This window comes from Microplitis mediator, chromosome 3, assembly GCF_029852145.1.
Source record: "Microplitis mediator isolate UGA2020A chromosome 3, iyMicMedi2.1, whole genome shotgun sequence".
Classification (NCBI taxonomy): Eukaryota; Metazoa; Arthropoda; class Insecta; order Hymenoptera; family Braconidae; genus Microplitis; species Microplitis mediator.
The window spans coordinates 5,289,920-5,316,518 of NC_079971.1; the positions used below are offsets into that span (position 1 = coordinate 5,289,920).

Sequence of the window (26,599 nt, forward strand, 5' to 3'; positions counted from 1 at the left end):
TTAAAAATTCAGCGAGTTATTCGCAATCTCTCAAGGCTCGAAAAAAAAAGTCCCCCACTGCAGTGATAGCGACCTTCACAGTGCAGGAAATCAAAAAAACCAAAAAGTTTATTAAACTAAAAGGTATTTCCCGTACCGAGACGCTCGGGCTAAGAAAAAAGTGAAATTTAACAAAATGGCGGAATTTAAAAAAAAAATTTAAATTTGGCGCGAAAATTTGATGATTTTTGGCCTGACAAAATTACATTTTTGATTCGATCGGATAACTGGAGGTTCATGGAACGTAGAAACATGTCGATACTGCCATTCTAATACGTCGTATCCCACAAAATTTGACATTTTCACTTTTCTTGAAAAATGAAATCATTGTAACAATGTGCAGCTCGTATCAAAATTTTAGAGGTCAAATTGTTTATTTAGTATTTTTAAATAATTATTCTAGTATGTCGTATCCTACATGCAGACTTTCGCGCCATTCTAATATGTCGTATCCCATTTTCGCATAGGTTCAGACACGCTTAACATTTTCAATTTTAAGTTAATTTTAACGAAGTAATTAACGACATTAGTAAGAAGGTAATTATGCACAATTTTTGACTCTTTTTACAGCATATGATTCAAAATTATGTATTCACTACAAATGCCTGTATTTTATGAAAAACATGAAAATAAATTTGTAGGTTATACCAATGTAAACATATTACAAATAATTTTCTTTGCCAACCATGAAACGTTTTTATCGTCTCCTGAAAAATTTCCCAAATGTGGGATACGACGTATTAGAATGGCAGTATCGATATAAAAGAAGCTGCAATTCAAATCAAATATATATGATGATTTGTCTTCAAGTTATAACTGCAGCAATTTTGAAAAATGTATTTTTGAGAACCGATAAGCGGTTGCTCTTCAGATGACTGTTAGTCAAAAAACCATTCGAGATATGCACTAGAAATTGTAGTATGTTATTTTTGAAGCTATAGACTATCGAAATATGCGAAAAAAATGGATTTTTTCAAAATTTGACACTAGTGGTCCCCCTTAATTCGAAAAAATTTTTAGCTCTTCTTTATTTAAATCACACGAATTATCCTGCGTCAAAAAAATATATATAAGACGATTATTAGCATAACGACGTTAATTAAATTACAAATCAAGAGTCGGTGTCTTTACCAGACTGAATTTTCTATGAAAAATTTACATTAAACCCTAAACGTTTTTTTCATACTAATTGCGCCACCAAATAAAATAAACTTAAATAAAATTTTTTACTAATCCAGACATAGAAACAGTTGAGTAATAAATAACCAACTAGTACAATGACAAGAGTGGCTTCGTAGGTCAATATATAGAGTATGTGAATTGAAGCGAATCACGTTACTATACGGACGATTGCTCTTCACATCTAAGGGGATTGATTCCATTCTCTCTTTATTTTTCTCTATTTTTATTTTTTTATACACATATATAACACTTATGTATATATATTTATATAAGAAAATTTTTCGCGAAAAAAAAGAAATGAAATGAGAAATCTATATCCTTGAGATCGTATAGATGGTTATATCGTATATAGATACACCGTAAAAATACTGCACCCCTATTTATATATAGATACATCTCGTAAAGAATTCTATTTTCCAGGGTAATCCGTGGTTCACATCTGAGACATACTTGTTATATATATATATTCTTTTATATGTTGACGCGGGTCTACATGTGTATGTATGTATGTATGTATGTATGTATATATGTACAAACATACATATATATATCTGAAGAATTTTTTTTTCTTATAAGTAACTTGATAGAGATCTCAACCGGATCTCCGGCTCGACTCAACCAACGACCCAACTTACCCATAAATATGATTGCCGAAGCACCCTTTTATACTACCCTATCCCCACTTACCCTCTTTTTCTAGCTTTCCAGGATCACGTCTCTTTACGATCACATTTCCAAAATCCAATCTACGATTATTTTTTATTGAAATAAAAATAAAACTTTTTTTTCGATCATTTCAATCGTATTAAATTATTAAGGCATTTGATATTAAACTAATTTTCATATCTACACGGAGAAATTATTCTTGTTTGAAATTCTATGGTGTCATAGTATAGCCGGACCATTTTGGCCACTGACGGAAATTTAAATAAACACATGGAAAAATTACTATGGCCGTAGTAAAATTGACAACGGTTATATAAAAAATTACTGTAATCTTACTGTAAAAAAGCGGGAGTGAATTTGTAGTGATTACGGATTTTCTAAATCTGAATTTACTTCAGCACTCGGAATAACGGAGTTTCAGAAAAAATCACTCTGCATACGGAGTCAATAGGGAGTTTATTTTTTCAGCGGAGTGATTTCGGAGTTATCTAGATTTTACACTAAAAATTAGCAGAGTAAATCCAGAGTAAATGTGGAGTGGGTGACTAACCTAATGAACTTTGAAAATTGAACTGGACAATTTGAACTTTGGTAATTTGAACTTTGGCAACTTGAACTTTGGTAAATTTGAACTTTTACTATGTGGATGATGATGATGAATGAATAAAAAAATAATTATATCAAAAAAAAATTATTTTTGATGTAAGATATACTAAATTATTCAAAGTTCAAAATGTAAAAGTTCAAATTTTCGAAGCTAATGAACTTCGAAAATTTGAATTTTTAGTCATCTAATGAAATATGAAACCGTGGAGTGGATGACTGTTTATTCATTGATTCCCCTTGGAGTTAAATTTGGGAGTTTAATTTAATATTGAAACTCTGGGTCGGAGTGAATGTGGATTTAAATGAAATCCAGGTCACTCCGCTGAAAAAATAACCTCCAAATTTACTCCGTATGCAGAGTGATTTTTTTCGAAACTCCGGAACTCCGAATAATGGAGTGAATTCCGATTGAATTAAAATCCGTAATCACTCCAAATTTTTCACTGTATATTAAAATCCACATTCACTTCCATTTGGAGTTTTAATATTTAAATAAAAGCTCTTAAGTAGTAAATTTTACTCCAAAGGAATTAAATAAATACACAGTCATCCACTCCGAATTGAATCTGCGTTCACGTCGAAATTTTTTTACAGTGCATTGTAAGTTTTACTATAGCCATAGTAATTTTTCCATGTGTTTATTTCAATTTTGGTCAGGAGGCCGACACGGTCCCGATTACTATCATAGTAATGACACCATAGCATTTCAAACAAGAATAATTTCTCAGTGTATTTAAAAAATAAAAAATAGTTTAACAAAATTCCATAGGTGGAATTTTTTATCTCAGTTACTTAATGGGTAACAATTTTATCTAAATTAGTTCTCAGTCATGACTAGCAAAAATTTTTAAAATACTTTGGAGGCTAATATATATTTTAAACTAAAATAATTTTATGGTTCTTGAATTGTGAATAAAAAAATTTTTAAAACGAATAATTTTTTTATTTCAAAAGAATTTAGTTTTTGTTTACAATAAATTTTGTTTCTTTTTATAGCAGTTTCAATTAGTGTTGAAACATTTTTACTACCAGATAAGATTACTAAATATTTCAAGGACTGGAAAAAAAAGCTTATAAAATACTTGAAAAAAAAAAAAAATCATATTATTCATCACTTTAGTGACTCATATTATTCAATCAAAATAATTAATGTCTACCTATTGACCGTTGAATTATTATTTACTTCATAGTCATTAAATGTAGCTCATAATAAAAAAATAGTCGTCATGGAAAATAACAAAGTAATTAAAAAAAAATGTATTTTTTACACAAAAACATTTTTAATGTCCATTAAGTAGAATTATATATGTCTACAAAAATTTCCTAGAATATCACACTAATCACTAATAGATTTTTTCAAAATTCTCGGAACCAATTAACGTCGATTTTTATATCTCGGATAGCCATTGCTTCATCAGTCAACTACGAAGTAGACAAATATATAAAGAGTAACTTTTAAATTACTATCGTCATAACGACTGAATCTTTCCAAGTGTTAACTTAAAAAATAAATATAAATATATAGACCGGTGATAAATAAAAATATTAAAAAATGACAATTAATTTTTTTATTCCTCTAGTTGTACTTGTACTTCTTAATTTAACTTCAGGTAATTAAAGCAATTTAAATAAATTATTTAGCAATATTTTAATATATTCAGATAAAATATTACAATAGTTCTGTAAATTTAACTCAAATTTATTTAGGACTCACTATTCGTGTAGCTCGTCAAGTAGAAGATCAACCAGAAGAAATTCCAGAAAATGTAATTGTAATCGATGAGCCTATAGGTAATTAAATTAATTTTCTTTTAAATTGATAATTTTCATTTTATTTCATTAAATAATTTCTAATTAAACTCAGAACCTGTGCGTGTTACTCGTCAAGTAGATTTTCCACCAGAAGAACTTCCTGAGCAAATTTCTGTCTTTTCAGGTAAATTTTAAAAATATTTTATTTTTAAAATTACTAGTCTTTTAGATTTTTTGGAAAGTTATTTTTAGTCTTCAAATTCAGCTGCCTAGATTGCACATGCGCACTTAATTAATCAACAGGCGCATGTGTAGATCAAGGCAACGTCAGCTGAATTTTATAACCTTACATATCTCGATTAATTGATATGACATAACACCAAAGATAGCTTTTTTTTTTAATGAGTTAAGTTCTTATAAGAGAATATTATTAAACATAGCATCCAATTTTCAAAGTGTAAATCTTTTTTAATAATAATAAAGTAAATTATTTTTATAACTCTGACTGCATGACGCTGACTTGAGACATTTAAATGCGTTTTTCTTCGCGCATTCATTACACAAGCTATTTTATACATCTAGTGACATCGAGTATAATACTGATTCTATATAATGTATACCTGAGTCGAAATCTAAGGCATATTTTGAACCTAAATGAGCATCGAAAACGTAAATAAGACTTTTTAGGACACAATCATTGAAAAAGCTTGAAATAAACGAACGTACAGAGGCATGCATTAGATCTACAAAGACATATATCATGGAATGAACGAGCTTAGAATTTTTTGAATCGACTCTCTGTTGGTCCCAGGCTGCTTCAAGGTCCTATTCCACTCCCAGGTGTCATTAATGTACTGATAAAATCGCTGGATCACTTGCAGCTATTTTTTACTAGTCGTAGGATTTTTTTAAATCGACCCTCTGTTGGTCCCAGGCTGTCTGTGGGACCCAATCCACCCTCGGGTGTCATTAGCCCACTGGAGAGATGACTGGGTCACTTGCATCAGTTCTCCAGTAGTCCGCAAATTTAACAATTTAGCCTTTTCGTAGTATTCCTTGCAAGTCCTCTCTTCTGTTAAGTCTAGTTACGTTCGTTTTACGATTTATAACTCTGTAGGTCTAATTCAAGCCTTTGTAAGCCTAAGTCGGTCCATTTCAAGCTTTTACAATGTCTATGTCGTAAAAAGTCTAATGTAGGTTTTCAATGCTCATTTAGGTTCAAAGCATGCCTTAGATTTTGACACGGGTAAGATGTTATTTTTCAATAAATTTCATAGTACATAAATATTTTATTTAGAAAATTTTCGTGTTGTTCGTCAAGTAGAAGACTCACCAAAAAAAAGTTGTGATGAGGAATTTGTAACGGATAAAATCAAAAGTAAATTAAAAAAATCTTTACAAGCCCTCAGTTTTTTTTTTTTTTTTTAATAACTTACATTTTAATTTAGACCATCGACGTGTCGCTCGTCAAGTCAATCATCCGCCAGAAATTCCAGAAGAAAATAAAAATGACCAGTACACCAAAGAATTTTACTTTGATTTCTAATCTCCGTTGGCAAATAAGCCAACGCAAAAAGTTTTAAAATAAAACTTTATTGATTGTAATTGTGCATTAAAAATAAATAATCTTTAGAAAATAAAAAAACAAAAAATTTATTATTTAATTGTTTGAAATAAAAAAAAAAAGTTTTATTTTTTAACCGATAATTTATTGTTTTTTTTCTATAAGCACTAGAGTTAATTTAAAAATAATTACATTGTTGTGATTTATGACGCATTGTTACGATAAGCGATATGTCAAACTCAAATCAAAGTCCAGTAGTTAATAACTATTTTTAATTTTTCTTAATTAACGCGCATTTAGAGTAAAACTAGTTAACTTTCTAATTTATCATGAAAAATATGTTTTTTACTTGTTTTATTGTTTTATATTTTTATTTTATATCAGGTAATTATGTTGACGTGATCAATTTTTTTATTTTATAATTTCTGATTTATCAAGCCAATAATTATAAAAATACAAGTATTCAATTACTGTTTATTTTTTTTTTAATTTTATAAATTCATTTTATCGCAGGATGCATTCGATTGAGTCCTCAACATAGGCCTCAAATTGTTTTTGAAGTTGTCAAGCACAGTGAACACTTTTTTTTTTTTAATTACTCGATCAATTAAGGAGACTAATGAAAAATAAAAATATCAAAATTTCAATTATTTTTTATTTAATTAATTTTTTATAAGACCTCAGATTTAACTGAGTATCATCCGGGGTGGTATGGCAAAGTGACATAAGCTTCAACTGATAGGCAGAAGGATCCAGGTTCGAGCCCCAGTAATAACGAGTAACTTTTTATTGATAAAAAGTTGAACAAACATCAACTAATCAGTACAAATAGTAATCTACATATATATAATTGGTTCTAAATTTTTTTTATCGGGTTATACTATCGATACTAAGGAATAAGTGCATTACGCTTACACGGTAAGAAATATTTCGCGGATATCACCATGCCAGTATGGGCGTGAACGCCATACTGTGTGGTATCGAAGATTTTTATAGGTTATAAAATTGTATGCATAGATGATTCGACCATTGCGGGAATAGTAACCCGATGAAAAAAGATTTTATACAATTATATATAGACTATATATAATTATATATAGGCTTTATATAATTGGATAGAAAAAATGGCCCGATCCAATTGTATACAATTTGTATAGAAATTGTATAAAATTCTATACAAATTGTATAGAAATTTTATACAATTCTATACAAATTGTATACAATTCTATTATTGCAATTATATCGAATTGTATATAATTTTTATAAAATTGTATACACAGAAAAAAAGGAAATCTTGAAACAAGAAATAAAATGTCTTCGAAATTTTTTTCTTGAACCAAGCGAAATTTCTTACTTTATTGAAGTAAAAAAATTATTTGGATCAAGAAATTATTTCCTTCGCGGAAGACATAATTTTCTTAGTCTAAAACATAAATTCTTTAAACCAAGAAAAAACTTTCTTGGTCCCAAAAATTTTTTTTTTGGTTCGAGAAGATTTTTTTTTCAATTCAACAAATTTTTTTTTTGGCTGAAAATTGTTACGTTTTTAAGTCAAGAAAAAATTTCTTGAGCTGAAACAAAAAAGTTTTTGAACCATGAAAAATAACGTTTTAAACCAAGAACAAACTTTCTTGGCCCAAGAAAGTTTGTTCTTGGTTTAAAGCATTATTTTCTCGGGCCAAGAAAGTTTGTTTTTAACTCGAGAAATTTGTTTCTTGTCTAAAGACTGTTACCTTATCGAGTCAAGAAACAATGTCTTGAGCTAAAAAAAAAGTTTTTGTACTAAGAAAAAAAATTTTTTAAACCAAGAAGAAACTTTCTTGGGCCAAGAATTTTTTTATTTGTCGCAAACAAAAAAAAAATTACCAGCCAAAAAATTAATTTCTTTAATTAAGCAAATAAATCTATCGAGCTAAAAAATTTTATTTTTTTTTGTTTCATTTTTTTAATGAACAATTTTTTTTTTGTTTTAATATTACAAACAATGCTGTGAAGCAAATAAATACTGAATCAGAAGCATTTATAAGGGATGGGCAAGTTTCGCAATAAGTTAAATATTTAAACAAATTGAGAATAAACAAATATCGCTTAACCGAGGAATCGAACCCAGATCGATTCGGCGTCACGCGAGAGCTTTACCAACTAAGCCATCCCAGCCTTTGCTAGACTACGTTTACTTTGCCCACATATACTGAACCACACTGGCTTATGGTCAGTCACATTTTTAAATCCTAAACCCAGAATTAATATTACAAATGTTATCGCCAATAATTTAGAAAAATGTTAGTTTTGACATTTTACCAAAATACTGAACGGATTGTATGAATCGTTCATAAATGAATTTCGACATAAATATAAAAAAGTTGAAAAAAAAAAAAACGAATTTAATTACAAAAAAAATTGAGAAATTATTCAGTATTATTTAATTACATTAATCAATTAATTTATTATAATAATATAATTTGGTTATTTAATTTTTAATTTATTTAAAATAAAAAGGTGAACTCAAAATCCGTTTGCTGCGCTAGTGTGAGAAAGAGAGAGAGAGTGGGGAGTATTCATTCCTTCGGGTGCGAAGGAGGGAGCACCTATGAGTGAGAATCCAAGAGAAAACTTTCTTGGCTTGAGACTCTAGTAATCTTGGTTTGAGATTTTTCGTGTGATTGGTCAGAGAAAGTACACTATACTCAAACCAAGAGTTTAAATTTCTTGAATCAACTCCCTTTATTTTTAGTTCGAGTTCGTACCGTTTATTGTTTCAAAACATCATAGTTCTTTAATTAAGTGTATAACTTTCTCGAACTAAATATTTTTATTTCTTAGTTTAAGTAAGTAACATACTCAGGTTAAGAAAAATTATTATTAAACTAAAAACTGCAAGTTTTTAAAACAAGTAATTCTATTATTGGACCAAGTATGAAATATGTATTGGCTTAAGAATTTTTTTTCTTAATTGAAGATTTAAAATTCAAGAAATTATTTCACTTCGTTCAAGAAATTTCCGGTTTTCATTCCACTCGCTGAAAAATTTCTTGGTTGAAGAAAAATTTTCTTGAGTCAAGATTTTTTTTTTTCTGTGTATAATTATATAGACTTGTATACAATTTGTATAGAATTGTATACAATTCCTATACAGTTGTATACAATTGGATCAGGCCATTTTTTGTATATAATTTTATACAATTGTATAAAATCTTTTTTCATCGGGAACACTAGCGATAGTTGTCGCGGACGCCGCAATATCAGTATGGCCGTCAGGCCCATACTGCGTTGCCGTATCCAGAATGCTTCTGGCAGATAAACCTAGTCTAACTACATATATATAGTTTTGGCGGTAATACGATAGTATACATTTATTGACACGCCAAAAATTATGGCGGGAAAAACTAGTAGCAATGTGGTATGGGTCTCAGGGCTATGCTGTTTCACCGTGCCTGCTATGCATACGTGTGAGCAATACAATAGCTCCAGTACTATACAGTATAGTAAATAACGCCATACTTCTGGGACTCGTTGCAATACTGTCATGGAATATTTCACATACTATTTTAGTATCTGTCTTGAGACCATACCAGCATGGTGTTGAACGCCATGCATTTCTTACCGTGTATATGTCCTGCATGTAATTTCAAAAAATTAGAATTTTTGATCGTTTGTAAGGTGAGATATTGATAATCAAAGTGCACACAGTTAATATGGAGTAGCTCGAACAAACCTAAAAATGCATTTTTTACCGTGTATTAGACTAAAAATTCCGAGAACACTAACTAACAGAACTACACGCACTAATGACACTAAAGCATTAGTCCGCGAAAATACAAGACTATTAGTTTTTCATTAGTGTTTTCCAATAGTTTTCATTAGTATTTTTCCGTAAAAGTAGCCAGTACCATCTTGTTCTTTCCGTGTGGGTCACGAAAAATCTGTTGTTTTTAATTACCATACATGTTTTAAATTTACATATATTTAACAAGTATCTAATAATTTGCCAATATCTTCATTAAAAAAAAAAACTTTTTTTCGGGTCACAATAATTTTTCTTTTTTAATTTTATTAAATTTTCTAAGGGCCCCATTTTACCCTCAATACTTTGTATCAGTATAAAATTTCGAATATATGTAAATATTATAGAACTTGGTAATAAAAAAAAGTCGTGGGTAAATGGGCGCCATGAAGCGAAATAGGCGATTTTTTAAATTTCAAATTACAAAATTGTTAATTATCTACTCTAAATAAATTCATTTTTTTTTTTCATGTAAAACTATATTATTTTTGAAAGTTTAGTCTCCTTGATTGATAATTTTATAAAAATCCATATTTTTGTTTTATGATAATAAAATTTTTTGGCAGATGGAGAAAATGATTTTGACATGGGAGTTCAGTCGCATATGAACACTTATGAGTATAGTGACTCAGTTCAAAATTTTAATAAAACTTGAAAATATATATATGCAATACGTCAAATTCAAAATGATATCTTCATATACATGTATATATATAAAAACATAAATTTTTTTATTACCAATATTTTATGTAATTATTCGTTCAAAGTATTTTCAAAAATTACTCACTTGGGAATGAATAAAAAATAGTAATAAAATATTTATAGACATAAATTTATATGAAGTCAATGAATATGTAATTTTTTTACAAATAATGCGTTAAAAAAATACTTAATCTAAAGTAAAATATCTGCAGCAACGTATACATTTAATTCTTGGGCTTAGGTCTCAACATCTTCAGTACAAACGAACCCCCAACTGGTTTAAGAGTCAAGGAGGGTTTGCTCTCAACTCTTCTCTCTTTCAGTTGACACTTAATTTCCGTTATTCGTACGCAATCCTCAGTAGTCGGCTTTATGTCACACCCTTCATTCCTTTAACTAACTCATTCCATTTCCCCACTTCCCCGCTTCTTCACTTTCCCATTCTTTCATCTCATCCCCAGCCCCCTAAATCTCTGCACACGCTTGTATCATTCTCTAGAGCCCCAGATTCTCTACTCAGCTTCTAGTCAATCCGAAATTAAAGCTCAATTTTGCTCTTACACGAGTTTAGAAAATTTTCAGAAATTCATGTCAGAAGACAGTGAAGAAAAGTCTGCACGTCGTAGACCGGGCGGTTGGTCGAGAAAATAAAAATCATCCCTCACAGTCGGTGGTCGATGTTCGGAGGGCTGACAACTCACTCACCAGTAAAAAATAACGAAAGGCGTCTTTGCAGTCGTCATTGTCAAGCCGATGTGGGGATTACATTGTCGTAAAATCTCGTAAAATTTACATTAATTTTTTTTTTTTCGTAATAAAATATTGATGCGCTGGATTTAAATTTCTCGGTATGAACATAAAAAATTATTTTACATTTTCTTACTGTCCACCTTACATAACTTCTATAAATAATTATAATAATAATCATAATTTAAATTATGGCAACAAAAATTTTGTCTGGGATTCAAAATTTTGTCTGAAATTTCTTAGGCTTGACTTTGAATCAAAATTCCGTCTAAAATATTAAACTTACGAATAAAGTCAATCAACACTTTTTTGTAGAAAATTTTATTTCCTATAAAATTGTATAAGTATGAATTTGTCGTATTTTGAATAGTTTCCTCAGAATTTTAATTTCAAAGTCGCTAGATCATTAATGAGGTTAGATTCCTAATTAAATTATAAACTGGATACTTAAAATTGAAATTATGACTTATTTATCACAGATACGACAAAAATTTATAGAAGCAAAATTATAGGAAATTAAATTTACTATAAAAAAGTATTCATTGACATTTTACGTAGGCCTCATAATTTATAAATTATTTGAATTGGAATTTTATTAAAAATTTATTGTTTAAAATAATGATAATATAGATTTTTTTATTGTTAAATAAGACGGCTTTGGAAAGTTGGCCTCGAAAATTTAGTGAAAAGAGAGTAAACTGTCGCAGGTCGCCACAATTGGTCGACGTAGACGTCTAAACTGGTTGCCAGCTGGCAGATTGCCGTACTGAGAACGCGTTACCGTAATCTCCAACCCCTTGATTCTTAGCGTGTTCCCTTCTTCCCGAAGCTCTGCCACCCATTACAGGCTGGTACGTATCCACGACCGCCAAACCTCTTGCGAAATATTAATTAACGTTATTAACCACCTCGGAGTCTCGAAAGCGGTTGTAACCCCGGGTTCCCAGGCTCTCTTTTCTTCTTAGACTGGGGGTGGAAAAGAGAAGGGATGATCTCACCCAGTAAGGGAAAAAAAACCCATTATCGTAAATCATCGTTTTCCAATAACGCTGCCAGGCCTCTGTTTGAAGAAAGTACCTTACCCCAGTGTATTCTACCCCCTTATGTCAACCTTCACCCCCTCTAATTCTGACATTTATTATTTATCGGATTTCCAATTGATCTAGTGATTTTTTGTAAATTAAATTTACCCGCTTTCTGTCCCACTTTCGGTACTTTTTCTAAAGACTTTTTCACCCGGGTGTGTTCAGTTCTTAAGAATGCTTCACGCGTCTCTACTAGAGTGAAAAGGTTGAAAGCAAAAAATAAAGTGGTACTTCTTAGCCCTCGTGGTCAGGAATTTAGCCGACGAATCGTAAAAATACATCAGGATTTCCGAGCACGTGATACTCTGTTCAGTATCTTCTTTTCCGTTAAGAGCTCGGGGGTGATTTTGAGGGGCTTTCACTCACATATCCTGCATCCTGCATAAAAAATTAAGTCTATCACTAATACAATAGCTCAAGAACATCCTTAAAATGCTTTATTCTCTTCTCCCATTTAAATTAATTAACGAAAAATTAAATTTTTCCATCTGAAAATATGCTAGTAGCTGTAGCCGAAAGTGGTGACAGTGAAAATAACAGGGGGTTAGTCAGTTGAGAAAATGAGTGAAGAAAACGGGTGGTAGTCGCCCTTATTTTCTTGCCAGCTCTCCCAACCGATTCACCCGTCGTTTTCATCGTCCTCGTTGTCGTCTCCTCCCATAATTTGATTGTTTTAATTAAATTTTCCCAGAATCGCTTTACGCCGGGCACACTGGCTCTTTCTTAAGCTTCAATGCGACCTCCCCTAAATCGGGGTAAGAAAATTTTCTATTCCTTCAGTAAATTTATTAACTACGTCACTGCGATTGATAATTAACCAGCAGAACAAACAAATTATACAATTCAGCTATTGGATTAATAGAAAAAAAAAAAAAATAAGGACAGGGGACTTAAGTCTCAACCCAAGTAATTAATTACGGATTGCTGGCTATTTTGTTACCTGGTATGAGCCAGGTCAAACCGCATATTTCTATCCTAATAAGACGAAGGTTAGACACTACTGTGGAAACTCATTCCCCCAATGGAGTACGGAAGTTGGTAACGACGCGCCACCACGCATATTTCTCTAGATATTGGAATTTGTCGTGGTTACTTCGAATTATCTTCCTCACTAGCTATTTCATCGTGGTCGTCTACTTCTACCTCTACCTCTACCTCTACCCCGAACCCTGAGCTCCAGTCGATTGTCACCCCCTCCCCCCAATTCCTCCAACCTACCTGACTCCTTTTAACCTCCTGCTCTTCTTCCTCTTCCCTTACCCCTTATGACCGCAGCGTCGTTACCAATTTCAAGAAAATTACAACCCTTGCATGCTTCATTCACGTCAAACCTCGTCCTCATATTATCATTTTCACAATTTTACTCACCACTTTAAACTTTACAATATATATAACTCAATAAAAATATCTTGAGGTTAATCATTGTCAAACATCGTCAATAAATGTCGTTGTACGTCATTACAAGCGATTAAATTACAGGCGTTTATTTCAAACAAAGGTAAACTCCTAATTACCCCGTAAATTTTTTTAGTGATTTCGGGCCGGAAACCAAATAAAGGATCCTTACAATAAGACTTTAAATTTTATTGAACAGACAGATTTATAAAATCCAGAGATGAGTCGGTTTTGTCTGTGGGAGGACGGAAAAAATATTTTCTGCAGGGGGTTAATAAAAAAAATAAAATAAAACTGGTGAACAATAAATCCGTGTCAATTACACTTTCTGGGAATGGCATATTCTCGACGGTGGTCTTTAATCGTAGTCGAGTAACTGGCATAACGTGAAGCCAGTCCATTGAAGTCAGTCCAGAAGCCCTCGAAGAGCTTCATCCCCTTAGAAAATTGCAACCCCTATCTACAACTCTCTTTCCTTTATAACCACTCGCGGTACAGAAAAGGTACTACGAAAATACTTGTATGGTATGAATGCGCATTTTTACTAAATTAAAAAGTATCGTGTGACTGCGTTGCGGGCTTTTTAAACCGTTCTTAACCCCCATCTGTAGCTTTAACCCTCTCACGGCACGTACTTTTTTTTTTTTCGTATCTTGGGCTCGGTTTCTTTCCTCTCGTGGTTGCGGGCTCTCAGCTCACTCAAGTCCCCTCACGAAATTGCTACCCTTGTTTGCGTTTAATGCTTTGCTATTTTTATTTTATTTTACTTTTTTTTTTTATTCTTCATAGCAACCCTCGCTCTCAAAAAGACGAGATGCTCATTTTCGCATTCTACATTCAGAAATCAAGAAAGAAATTATTTTTTCTTACTTAACTTTTTTAAATACAATTCCCTTTTTTCCGTAATAAAATTACATTTAAATTATGCTTTTTTTTTTTATTAAAAAAAATTTCAAATTTGCTAACGATTAATTTTAATTTACGCGGACAAGTAACTTGTCGTTGAGTTTAAAAAAAATTTATTAGCTTTAGTATGAAAGCGAGTAAAAAATATATAAATTTCTCGGTTGCTTTTTTTTAGCTTGTAAGGGAAAGGGAGTAAGGCACGATACATATTATGCGCTCGTAAGTCCCTCTTTGCTGGCAACAATGCGAAGGGGTGAGTATAAAAAAGCTTGCTCGGGTAGCGTCGTAATAAAAAAATATCGGACTGTGTTGTGTGCCGGTAAAAACCAATAAACCCAGCCAACTCGTCGCGGTTGCGGTCTACGTTGCAAACGTTATCCACCGGCATAAGGGATAAAAAGACAGAGAGAGGGGGGGGGTGAGGTTGCAAAGGATAGCAGAGGAACCAAAGGGGAGTATCAAGAAGAGTGGGTGCCAAAAGGGGTTTATAGAAAAACGAGTTCTTGCTCGACTCTGAAACTCATTTCATCCACGCAGATCTTCCCTCGAAAAAAAATTTTAAAAGGACAACCGGAAGCTCTTGCGTGTTAATGTCCAACTTCTGTCCACTATCTTTCAGATGTAGCCATTTTAGTTTTTTGTCGAATTTTTTTCAACGACTTATTCAAATTCTCATGTTTTTTTTTTGTTTGAATTATTTTTATTTTTTTTTTGGGAAGTGAATTTTTTTTAGATTTTTTTTTATTTGACTAAATTCTCAATAAAGTGATTGAATTCGAAACTTGGATGAATAATGAATTTTTATCAAAGATGACGGACAATAGTCGCACGTGCTTATCTACTTGAGATAAAAATGGCTCAATTCCTAATGGTTACGTGCTATGATTTTGAAATAATCAATTATCTCTGTAACGACATCACTTAGAATAAGTAATTAAATTTTTTAAGCATAATCCATTAAAACACTTTATGAAATTAATATTTTTTATTTGTTAAGTGTTAGATGTATATAATCGCCTATTGTTAATTACATTAATGTGTACTATACAATTAAATGTATCTGTTTTGGATGAACTCAAGGAGTTACGACTTCATGGCCAATAAACAATAAATAATAATAATAATTAATAATAAATGTCATATCTTAATATATATGAAAAAATCCAATTACATTTTTCTTTCTTTATAAATAAAAAAAAAAAAAAAATTTTAAATGCCAAAATTAAATTTGAGTTAAAAAATTTTTTTTTTAATTATTTCAATTTAAATCATTTTCAAATTCATCTTGACGCGATTCAAAAATAATTTTTTTTCTGTAATCGGGCATTTAAACTCATTCTTAAAACTAGACATAAATTATTTATAATTACTTGTAACTAAAAATAAAATAAATTTCAGAATCTTCGAGGTATAGAAATTATGAAATTTATTTTTTAAAAATTCGTAATAATTCATTTGAATCAAAAAATTTTTTTTAACCAAAAGTATTTGAATTTGAAACTCTGGGCTTGAGTATATTGTCTTGACTTCTAACAAAAAAAGAAAAAAAAAAGATTGGCTACTTCAGTGATATGCGAGTGAAATTCTTAGGTCGTGAATTACATTGCGCAGATTAAGTCCACCACCTTAAATATTCATCCCTCTGGAAAACCAGATAAAAATAAGAAACGATTCTGTCCCCCGTGTCTTCAATCTCGCACAACTTCTTTTTCTTTTATCCTCTAGCGTTTTTAAAATTACACTTTAATATATATTTTTTTTTCATTTTTAACAAACCCCTAAATAGAAAAAAAAAACAATGTATTAATTTTTTTCCTGCCGACATACTTATTAACCGTAAGAATATTTATCGTCGTGGCGTTTAGGTCACAGAAAAAAAAAAAAATAAAATATTGTGACGACAGCTCGTTGGTATTTAATGTCTTCTCAACGTACTCTTAAGCCTCTTACGCGTTTCTGAGACTCTTAAGCCGGACAAAGAGAAGCTTTTTTTTCGTCATACCCCTAGATAGTGTGCTCTAGTAAAAGAGAACCTTGAGATGGGGCCAAGAAAAAACTCTCGGAAAAGCGCCTCTGATAATTGAATCAAACGATTTATTTCCCCGATTAAAAAATGATTAAAAAAAAATCTCTTGTTACTAAGTCATATAACTATATATTTATATACACTTTATATATTTTTATATTTATTTCCTTCAATATTTGCCACTGAAAAAAAAAAAAATTACATACAGAAATTGAATTTATCTGTCCTCGAATTTTCTAAACAAGTTATTTTTCTTATCGTACTTAATTACTGTATGCATGCGAGCTAAACTAGTTCGATATCACTGAAATGTACTTGAGGTACGTGACATTACTACTTGACCGAGTCGAAATCTAAGGCATACTTTTAACCTAAATGAGCATTGGAAACCTAAATTAGACTTTTTAGGACATAATCATTGTAAAAGCTTGAAATGAACGAATTTAGACTTACAGAGGCATGAATTAGACCTACAAAGACATATGTCGTAAAACGAACAAGCTCAGAATTTTTTGAATCGACTCTCTGTTGGTCCCAGGCTGCTTCAAGGTCCTATTCCACTCCCAGGTGTCATTAATGTACTGATAAAATCGCTGGATCACTTGCAGCTATTTTTTACTAGTCGTAGGATTTTTTTTAATTGACCCTCTGTTAGTCCCAGGCTGTCTGTGGGACCCAATCCACCCTTGGGTGTCATTAGCCCACTGGAGAAATGACTAGATCACTTGCATCAATTCTCCAGTAGTCCGCGAATTTAACAATTTAACCTTTTCGTAGTATTCCTTGCAAGACCTCTCTTCTGTTAAGTCTAGTTACGTTCGTTTTACGATTTATGACTCTATAGGTCTAATTCAAGCCTATGTAAGCCTAAGTAGGTCCATTTCAAGCTTTTACAATGACTATGTCCTAAAAAGTCTAATGTAGGTTTTCAATGCTCATTAGGTTAAAAGTATGCCTTAGATTTTGACACACTACGAAAATTAATTTAGTTAATAAATCAATATCATAAATAAACAAATTATTTGAAATAAAAAATCATTCAAATTTCCTTATGATCAGTGAGTACGACGATGGTGGTGAAAATGAAATATTGCTAAAGGAAAATGAGGAGATATAACTGGGTATAAATTTGGAGGCTCTACAATTGGTTCAAAATGCGATAAACTCGAGGTGAGGAACTTGCGTCAATAGGGAATTCAATTTAAATGTCCCATGATTACTTACTTTTTTATATCTTCTCTTACATTCAACAAACACAGATTGATTTCCCTCACCCCTATTTGTGTAGTCCCTACTTTGTGAAAGGTAAAAAATTCCTTCGATTTTATTGCAAGGTATGCCATCTATTAGCTAGTCTATTGTGAAATTGTATTGAAATTTTTTGTATAATCGGGAGAGTTGGCCAAAACAAGACTCATTTTTTTAACAAAAAAGGAAAGTTTGTTTTTTTCTTGTAAATGTTTGTCTGTAGTCTTTAGAAAACATACATGGAGTAAAGTTTGTTATCCCAAATATGACGACTATTTATAATATCAGTAAATACAAAAAAATTTTATTTTTTCGGTCAAAATTTGCTCAGGATGACTAATTTGCCTCATATTTTTTTTAGAGACTACAGACCAGTGATAAAAAATGACTGTAATTTATGTGTTCAGTCAGATCACGAGAAATCGACTGACAGTTGCTTGTCAATTGACGTCAAAAATAATTTGGTCAACTTTTCAGTCAAATGATTGCCTGCACAATATTAAATTTACAAGCCTTTGTAATTGTACGTAAACTGCAACTCATTCTACTCAACAAAACGACCGATTTGTTTCTTTTTAAAAACTCGTAAAAATTCTCTTAACTTCTATTTAGATGCGAAATGACAGTAAAAATTTTTACTCTCAATTGTTTAAAAAATAATCTTCCGGTCAAAATCAAGTTGGCGCGAAACCTGACATCAAATTGTAAAAAATGACCGGTGGTCAATTTCTCTCTGGTCAATTGACGTCAACTTTCTGACAATTAACCAGACAATTTCTCTGCCGTACATCATGAGTACAAACAATATTTTTTGTTACAAAGTGGTGTCTCAACTTGCCCCACTCTTCCCAATATATAACAAATTTAAAATTGAGTAAAAATGAACTCGTACTGGAATTCAAAAGTTAACAAATGTATGATAATATTAATAAATATTTTTATTTTAGAAACAAATTTTTTGTAATTTTGGTGAACTTACCATCTGTTTAATTTTAAATTATAGCTTAAAGAAAAATCCAAGTGTTAGTTGTTCATATTATGGAATAGATGCGCCTGCTCAAGCTTTACAGATGGAAGTACCCGATTTATATGCAAATTCGATATTTGTCGGGGGGGTTAGGACATTCACTGCTCGGCTAAAAACGGCTCTATATCTATACCACGTGATAAAAAATAAAAAAATCTCTACTCTTAATCAAAGTAGGAAATATTTCAATACATAATTTATGTATTTTGTTAAAAGTTATATATTTATTATTTGTGTTGAGTTTTTATTATTGACATTACTATTTTTCGTTCTTCAATAATAACATTGTCGATAACGTTCGGTAATGAGTATTATAGATATTTTTAATTACACTCGCAAGTATAATCGTTAAGTAGATAAACAACTTCGAAATAATTCGTTTCATACTCCAAGTTTTTAAACGTAAATTGTGTAAAATTTAATTTTAGCAGCTGTAATATTTAATAAAATCATTAAAATTTTTTTGAAAATTAGTTTGGAAAATTTTTTAATCAAAAAGTGACGGAAAATTAAAATGAAGATTGGATACTTTCTAATGATTTTTGTCCTTCTATTGGCTATTAATGTGATTGCAGGTAAAAAAAAAAATTTTTCTAAAATTAAAAAAAAACTTTCTTTATTTTATTTAAAAAATTTTTAATTTTTAAATGTTTCAAAATACACAGGTCAGACTGTTCTAAGAGTCGTTCCTGAAACAGGTGATTAAAAAAAAAACTTTATATGTAATGACTAAAAATAATTTTGTTTATTAATAACGTTTTTTATATTACAGCCCTTGATCGATTGGTTATCAAAGAAACAAGTATTTTAAAAATTTTTTTATTCTTAGATTTTAGTTTAAGAATTTATTTAAATAAATTACCATCGATAATTTTATAAGTTTTTGTATTTTTATTTAACGACTACTATTTTTGTCATCATTATTTTTTTTTTATCAAATTGTTTCTTTATTTTAGAAAAAGGCATGAAAAGTTCTAAAGAAGGTAAATAAATTTTTTTATTAATCAATAGATCACCGGATAATTGAGAGTTTTTTTTTAATCAACAGATGATGAAGATGGTGATGATAAAGGCGATGATGATAAAGATGACGATGATAAAGATGACGATGATAAAGATGACGATGATAAAGATGATGATGATAAAGCTGATGATGATAAAGATGATGATGATAGTAAGGATGACGATGATGAAGATGATAGTGAGGATGACTAGTAATTAGCAAAAACTGAAATTTACAGCAACATGAATTTAAAAATTTAACTATTGGCTGTCAATTACACATGCAATAATAAAATTAAGAAGGACTGATAGATAGTTTAATAATTGTTATTTTTCTCGTTTTTACCTTTCAAAAAGTTTCCATACACTTATGGTAATAAAAAAAAAATTAATACCATATCTGGTGTCAAATACTTGAATTTCGGAGGTCGCTCAATACACAGTTGAAAAATTTCTGTTAAATTTAACACAATAAGTCACATGCCCCAAACAGTCCACTCAACTTTTTGTGTTAATTTAACACATTATACTTGTGTCAAACAATAATACAGGTTTAAAACTTGTTGAGATCAGATAATGCATTCAACTTTAGTTAAATTTACACTTGATGGTGTCAAATAATTCACACAAAATATTTAACCACTGAATTTTTATACACAAGAACACAAAATTTTCAACTGTGTATTCTTCTCAGTTTTTTCATTACGACAAATTTCATAACAACACAAAAAAAATAAATGATTTGAAAATTCGTATGAAAATAACATATATGGTCAAAATATATGTAAAAATATATGAAAAATATCAGAAAATATATGTCGCCAATTTAACTATATTTTCTGATATATTTTTTTTTATATTAAAAAATATAATATTCATCATATACGAGTCCGTATATGTTTAGTATGTATAAAATATATATGTCAATCATATACAGAAAATATATTTTTATCATACATGAAAATATACATTCTTATCATATACGAAAACTATATTTTTATCATACATAAAAATATATGTTTCTATCATATACAAAAAATATATTCTGATCATATATAAAAACATATATTTATATTGTGTATGGAAAAAAAAAATTTCTTATTCGTATGACCAACTCCAATTAAATTAGATCTAAATTTGAATATACTCTTTAAATTGCTGTTAAAGTTTTCAAAATTATTTAATTTGATGCAAATAAATATACCCATATACATATACATACACCGAATAAAATATATGCTTAAATATAACAAAGAAATTATATGCTACCATATATTTCATTTCATATAAAATTTTAAATTTTTTGAATTTAAAAAGAAATATATCAATACAATATATTATAAGTTAAATGTAAATGTATACATAGCTTAATATAAAAATCATATAAGTTACATATATGGAATACATATATTTACTACTGTATATAATTTTATATTAAATCGGCCAAAATCTCTATATGATTTTTTATAATATACAATATAATATATCATATATTTTTTTGTTGCAAACATATATGATTTTATATATTTTAACCATATATTGTTTTTTCATACGGGCACTCAAACATTCAAAAATTTTTTTCGTCTGCCAACCATTTGATTAATTTAAAAAAAAAAAAATTTTCCAATCTCTTTTCTATTTAATCATTTTCCGACATTTTGTCTCGTCAGTTTAACACCCGGTATCCATTTCCCCTGTGTGACACCTGAATATTTAATGCCCCGTGTAAATTGCCAACCGCTACTGAATAAACACTACTTAGTTCATGTATTATTAAACCTCGTGGGTATTAAAGTAAATAAATAAATAAAATAAAAAAGTAACTGTTGGATATAAAAATGTGTATTTTAATAAAGTAATTTTGTTAAAGAGTAAAAAAGTAAATTAAAATTTTTTACCTTTAAAGAAAAGGAAAAAAAGTAAAGGGTGCAATGGGGGTAGTGTTGTGAGACCGAAAGAATTCGCAAAGATAAGCGTCGAGACTGCTTGGGGGTTGCTTTTACTTTTCGTAGTCTTCTAGGGGTCGTCTTTTACTTCTTTTACTTCTTGTACTTTTTGGTATAAAAAGACAACGACATAAACCACCAAAAGAGTAAAAAGAATGAGGAGGAAAAATAAATAAGAAGGAATAAGAAAAAGTTTGAAAAAAAAAAAAAAAAGAAAAAATGAGAAGAGGACAGAGAAATGATTACAGAAAGTTTTAAAAAAGTTTTTTTCCCTCGCGATGAGATATTTCCGCGGCTCGAGAGCGACTGAGGACAAGGTCACTTTCGACTCTTATCATTATTTTCATAGTGAAAATAATATTTTACATTTTCTTTTTTTTTTCCGGTGTTTGATGATTTTTTTACAAATTTATTGATTTTTTAGTTCACGTGAACGTTGATTAATTTAAGACGTTAATGTTGTAGAGTAGGCAAAGATTTCTGGTGACAGAGATGAGGAAAATGAGCGAGAGGGGTAAAAGTACTTGGTAGAGATTTGATAAATTATTTTACGTCAAACCCCCGACGTGCATTCATTTGTTGAGAGTTAGCTCTGTCATTGGCACCATCGTTCATTTTATAACTGTGACAAAAAAAAAAGGATAATCTTATATCGTTAAAATAAGTCTTTAAGTCTTTTATTCTCATTTATTATTTATTTTTTACATAAATTATTATTTAGATAGAAATTTTATTGAGATTTCGAGTGCCCGGAATATTTTTTTTTTAAATATATTTTTATACGTTTCCAGTTTTTAATATTTTGCAAATTATTTTTCAATAGTAATTTTTGCAAAAATTTTGTTGAAGAAATTCCATTAAAAAAAAATCTGAAAAATGGTTGACCCTGCGGAAAAATCCCAAAACTTTCTGCTCTCGAACTTCAGGAGCTGAGTCTAGATTTTCTATAGGAGCCAAAATTAAGGCGTCCGATGGATGCTTGAGGGCCTCGGGGTTATCAGACAAGTCTTCTTCAGGAAAAGAAAAAACGCAAGCACATAGAAGCGAATGAAAAAGAATTTTCTTCGAGCTCAAATAACTTTTAGACACAACAAACTATACATTTCACTGAAAAAAAATAATTTTTTCCAACGATATCGTTAAAACGAATTAATTGGACTGAGAACTTACCAAGAGTGAGAACTGATTTCATTTTGAGGCGAATCAGACAAGTAGTTTATAAGTTATATGAAAAAAACCTAAAAAAATAAGACTTTTTAATTTTTATTTTTCGTATAACTCGTAAACTACTTGACCTATTGACTTCAAAATCTCATTAGATCTAAAACTAGGTCCAAATTGGTTGATTCGTTCCATGGAACGAACCAACCGATCTTTGCAAAGATATCCTACGACAAAAATTAATTTATATCCATACACACACACACACACACGGACGTCCATCCAGAAATAGTCAAAATAGCTTCCTAGGACCTCAAAACGTCGAGATCGAAACCAATAACTTCCGTTTTTTTGAAAATTTTCAATTTTCATAGCGAGAAGTTAACAATTCACGTATATGTCGACATATATCTCTAATTACCCATACGGAAGAAATATATATCCGGATATATCCGGGCAATTCTGGAATATGTTACATCTATGCAACATATAAGGTAGAAATTATTTTGACACATTGGTTAATTCAAAATAAAATAAATTTTATTTCATATCGACTCTGTGTCAAATTCTATACAAAAAAAAATCGTTTTACCTATAAATCGCTTTTTGACATCTGATAGATTCATGGTTATTGGAATAAGAGTACTTCTATTAGAAGACTACGAATAGGAAAAAGTAAAGCCAAGATTCTTAAGAAAAAAGAGAACGAGAGAGAGAGAAATAAAGTTAAAGTCAGTAAGTCGAAGTTATCGCCAAGGGTAACGTAAATCAAGTGTGTTGCCCTGCGATCTGTTTGGATAGCTCAAGAGTTTTTGCCTACGTCGTCTCTCAGATTCCCTCGATAGCTTTTTTCTCCTTCTAACTCACTTATTTTATTTTATTTTATTTTATTTATTTCATTTTATTTTTTTAACCTCTCAAAAAAATGAAAAAAAAAAGGCAGCAAAAACAAGTTAGAAAATAAAGTTTTGGTGGAATATGGGGTAATTCGAGCAAAGACAAAGTGTAATGGGAAAATGAAGGTTCAAAAGAAACGACGGGAACGGATGCAAGGCTGAGAGGGTTGCAAAGATCCCGATCCCATTATCCATTTGTGCAGGAGGCGCACTACTGAAAAAGACTCAATGAAAGATAAAGAGAGACGACAAGTTAAATAAAGTGTACAAGTGAGAAAGAAAATACGTTCCTGACGATCCTCAAACTTCCCTCTGTCGTTTCCGGCTGACTTTATTGACGCTACCACCCCTTTTACTTGAATACCATCGTCCTTCCTTCCCCTTCTCTTGAGCGGGAGTCAAAGATTCGATTTAAGGATTAAACCAGACTTGTGTATAATGCGTTCAACTATAACCATTGTCTATTTTAATCCTTCTTTCTGTCAATTATTATTATTATCTTTCTTCATAAATTACATCTGCCAAACGGTATTGTCAATACAGATCGTAAATTACCTTTTACTTCTTCGCAATACAATTTCCGTAAATTGAAAGAAATTAGTTCCTAAAAATCAATTTTTTAATTATTAACTAATTATTATTATTGGTAATTTATTTAAGGAGTATTAATACTCGAGTTTTGAATAACTTTGATTTTAAAAATTTATCAAAATTTTATTTTACTTAAGAGGGACCACTAGTATGGCCGCCTGAAAAAAAGATTATTTTTGAGAATTTTTTTAAAGATAACTACTGCATGAAATGTTTTCATGTTTTAAGGATATATTTGTGGATATATGATAAATACAAGATGAAATTTTTGGACCAAAAAATTCAAAATTCAGCGAGTTATTTGCAATCTCTCAAGGCTAAAAAAAAAAATCCCACTGTTGCACTGATGGCGACCACAGTGCAGGAAATCAAAAAAATCAAAAAGTTTGTTAAACTAGAAAGTATTTCCCGTACCGCGACCCTCGGGCTAGGAAAGAAATTGAAATTCAACAAAATGGAGTTTTTAAAAAAAATTTTTAATTTCGCGCGAAAATTTGATGATTTTTAGCCTGGCAAAATTACATTTTTGATTCGATCGGAAAACTGGAGGTTCGTGGTACGTAGAAACATATAAAAGAAGCTGCACTTCGAATCAAATCGATCGGATGATTTGTCTTCGAGTTATAACTGCAGCAATTTTGAAAAATGTATTTTTGAGAACCGATAAGCGGCTGCTCTTCAGATGGCTGTTACTCAAAAAACTATTCGAGATGTGCACTAGAAATTGTAGGTCTATTTTTGAAGCTATAGACGATTAAACTATGCAAAAAAAAAAGTTTATTTCAAAATATCACACTAGTCCCCCTTAACGTCATAAATTTAAATGAGTGATAAATAAACTCAATTAACCATCCGTAAACTTAATTTTCTTGTTAAAATTCAAATCAAAATAACTCAGACATTATTCAATAAAACAAAAAATTACAAGAATCTTTTCTTATATGAAATTTAATTCTCTATAATTTTATTTCTATACATTTTTATCGTATCTTCGAAACATAACTCATAATTCCATTTTTTGTAACAAGTTTATTATTAAATTAAAAATCTAATCTAATTACCGATCTCGCGTCTTTGAAATTAAAATTCTGACTATACTATTAAAGATACGACCAATATATCTCTTTACAATTTGATAAGGAATTAAATTGTCTACAAGAAAGCATTCAATGACTTTATCCTTAAATTCGATCGTTTAGCCACAATTTAAATTCAAAGTCAAGTACAAAAAATTAATATTTTTGAAAATGCCCTTTTAAATTTTAATTATTATAATTACGATTTTTTTTTTATTTCTTTTAAACAAACGTTTTCGTACGTCACTCGAAAATGAATCTACCATCAGTAGATTTCAGGAAACACATCGACATTGACGAAGTAGAGAGTTAGGGAAGAACGTCGTCGCTAATGTCGTAACCGAAGTGTCATCACAAACCCCCAGAAGAAGCTTCGCGAAAGCTTCTGTTACGAGGACTAACGGGGTTGAAGCCTCTTACTAGACGTACGTCACAAGATATATATCGGTTTTAGTTTAAGGGATCTTTAAATAAAAAAAATACTTAAGTTATCTTGGAAAATCCTTAAAAAATACCACAAGCTTACTTTTTAAAGCTTTCATTATAAATTTATATTACAAAAAAAATTTTATAAAACGGACAAAAAATTTATGTTTGTTTTAAAATCAAATAAAATAAAATTTTCTTCAGCAAGAAATTGTTCTGAACCTCAGGTTTTTCCCATTATTTTTCGAGGGTTCCCGTTGGACTTTTGGACATTGGACTGCTGTAGTAAAGGGTAGTAGAAGTGTATAGTCCATACTAAGAGGTTAACTGGCTGAGGGACTAGAGTTACTCCCTTGTCTATATCCTGATCGCAAAACCAATCGCGACACCTTCAACAGCCATTTCGATCCCGTGTACAGCAATAATACCAATCCGAGGAAACGATAAAGTGGAAGGGGTCGATGTCCATGGGGATGCAAGTAAAAAAAAAAGTATATAGATCTTGGGGACATACGAGCAATGTTTGGTCCTTTTATTGCCCATAAAAGCAATAATGCGACGGCATTCAACGCGCGTGCCACCCAAGTATCGTCTTTCGGAAAACGATACAACCCCAATGATAGATAATCGCAAATATTATCTTTTATATTCTGCACGGATATAAAAATTTGTCGGGGGATTTTTTTTCCTTGAGATTTTTTAGATGAGGAAATTTAAAAATAAATTTGTCCGGCCTAATTTTGGTGGAATTTTACGCCAAGCTAGACCTCTA

General features: G+C 30.5%; 3 protein-coding genes and 2 long non-coding RNA genes across 16 annotated transcripts in view; 4 read left to right on the forward strand and 1 right to left on the reverse strand.

Annotated features, from left to right (window-relative positions):
• LOC130664387 (mucin-5AC-like) overlaps positions 1 to 26,599 on the forward strand; it is a 324,309-nt gene that overhangs the window by 215,358 nt on the left and 82,352 nt on the right. The window lies entirely within an intron of this gene.
• On the forward strand, positions 3,972 to 5,908 carry LOC130664388 (uncharacterized). Of its 2 annotated transcripts, XM_057464215.1 has the most exons (5): positions 3,972 to 4,103; positions 4,201 to 4,284; positions 4,358 to 4,429; positions 5,543 to 5,623; positions 5,694 to 5,906. In XM_057464215.1, exons 1-5 carry the CDS (start codon positions 4,046 to 4,048, stop codon positions 5,789 to 5,791), a joined length of 393 nt encoding a protein of 130 aa, XP_057320198.1. In that variant the 5' UTR covers positions 3,972 to 4,045; the 3' UTR covers positions 5,792 to 5,906. The 2 variants fall into 2 exon arrangements, with proteins under 2 accessions (XP_057320198.1, XP_057320199.1); XM_057464216.1 differs by lacking the exon at positions 5,543 to 5,623 and having other exon boundaries at positions 5,694 to 5,908.
• LOC130664394 (uncharacterized) lies at positions 5,966 to 10,290 on the forward strand. The gene is made up of 3 exons (XR_008989399.1): positions 5,966 to 6,193; positions 6,323 to 6,382; positions 10,160 to 10,290. It is a non-coding gene; the product is annotated as an uncharacterized LOC130664394 (long non-coding RNA).
• LOC130664393 (uncharacterized) lies at positions 15,893 to 18,990 on the reverse strand. Its single transcript, XR_008989398.1, has 3 exons — positions 18,682 to 18,990; positions 17,679 to 18,593; positions 15,893 to 16,636 (listed from the first exon to the last, which is right to left on the reverse strand). It is a non-coding gene; the product is annotated as an uncharacterized LOC130664393 (long non-coding RNA).
• LOC130664389 (uncharacterized) lies at positions 19,077 to 20,055 on the forward strand. The gene is made up of 5 exons (XM_057464217.1): positions 19,077 to 19,304; positions 19,395 to 19,427; positions 19,502 to 19,531; positions 19,686 to 19,712; positions 19,778 to 20,055. Exons 1-5 carry the CDS (start codon positions 19,244 to 19,246, stop codon positions 19,942 to 19,944), a joined length of 318 nt encoding a protein of 105 aa, XP_057320200.1. The 5' UTR covers positions 19,077 to 19,243; the 3' UTR covers positions 19,945 to 20,055.

Coding starts and splice junctions, on each gene's coding strand:
- LOC130664388 (XM_057464215.1), top strand. CDS start 4,046: ATGACAATTAATTTTTTTATTCCTCTAGTTGTACTTGTACTTCTTAAT. Junction 4,430..5,542: donor GCAAATTTCTGTCTTTTCAG/GTAAATTTTAAA, acceptor TATTTTATTTAG/AAAATTTTCGTGTTGTTCGT. Junction 5,624..5,693: donor TGTAACGGATAAAATCAAAA/GTAAATTAAAAA, acceptor ATTTTAATTTAG/ACCATCGACGTGTCGCTCGT.
- LOC130664389 (XM_057464217.1), top strand. CDS start 19,244: ATGAAGATTGGATACTTTCTAATGATTTTTGTCCTTCTATTGGCTATT. Junction 19,428..19,501: donor AAGAGTCGTTCCTGAAACAG/GTGATTAAAAAA, acceptor TTTATATTACAG/CCCTTGATCGATTGGTTATC. Junction 19,532..19,685: donor ATTGGTTATCAAAGAAACAA/GTATTTTAAAAA, acceptor TCTTTATTTTAG/AAAAAGGCATGAAAAGTTCT.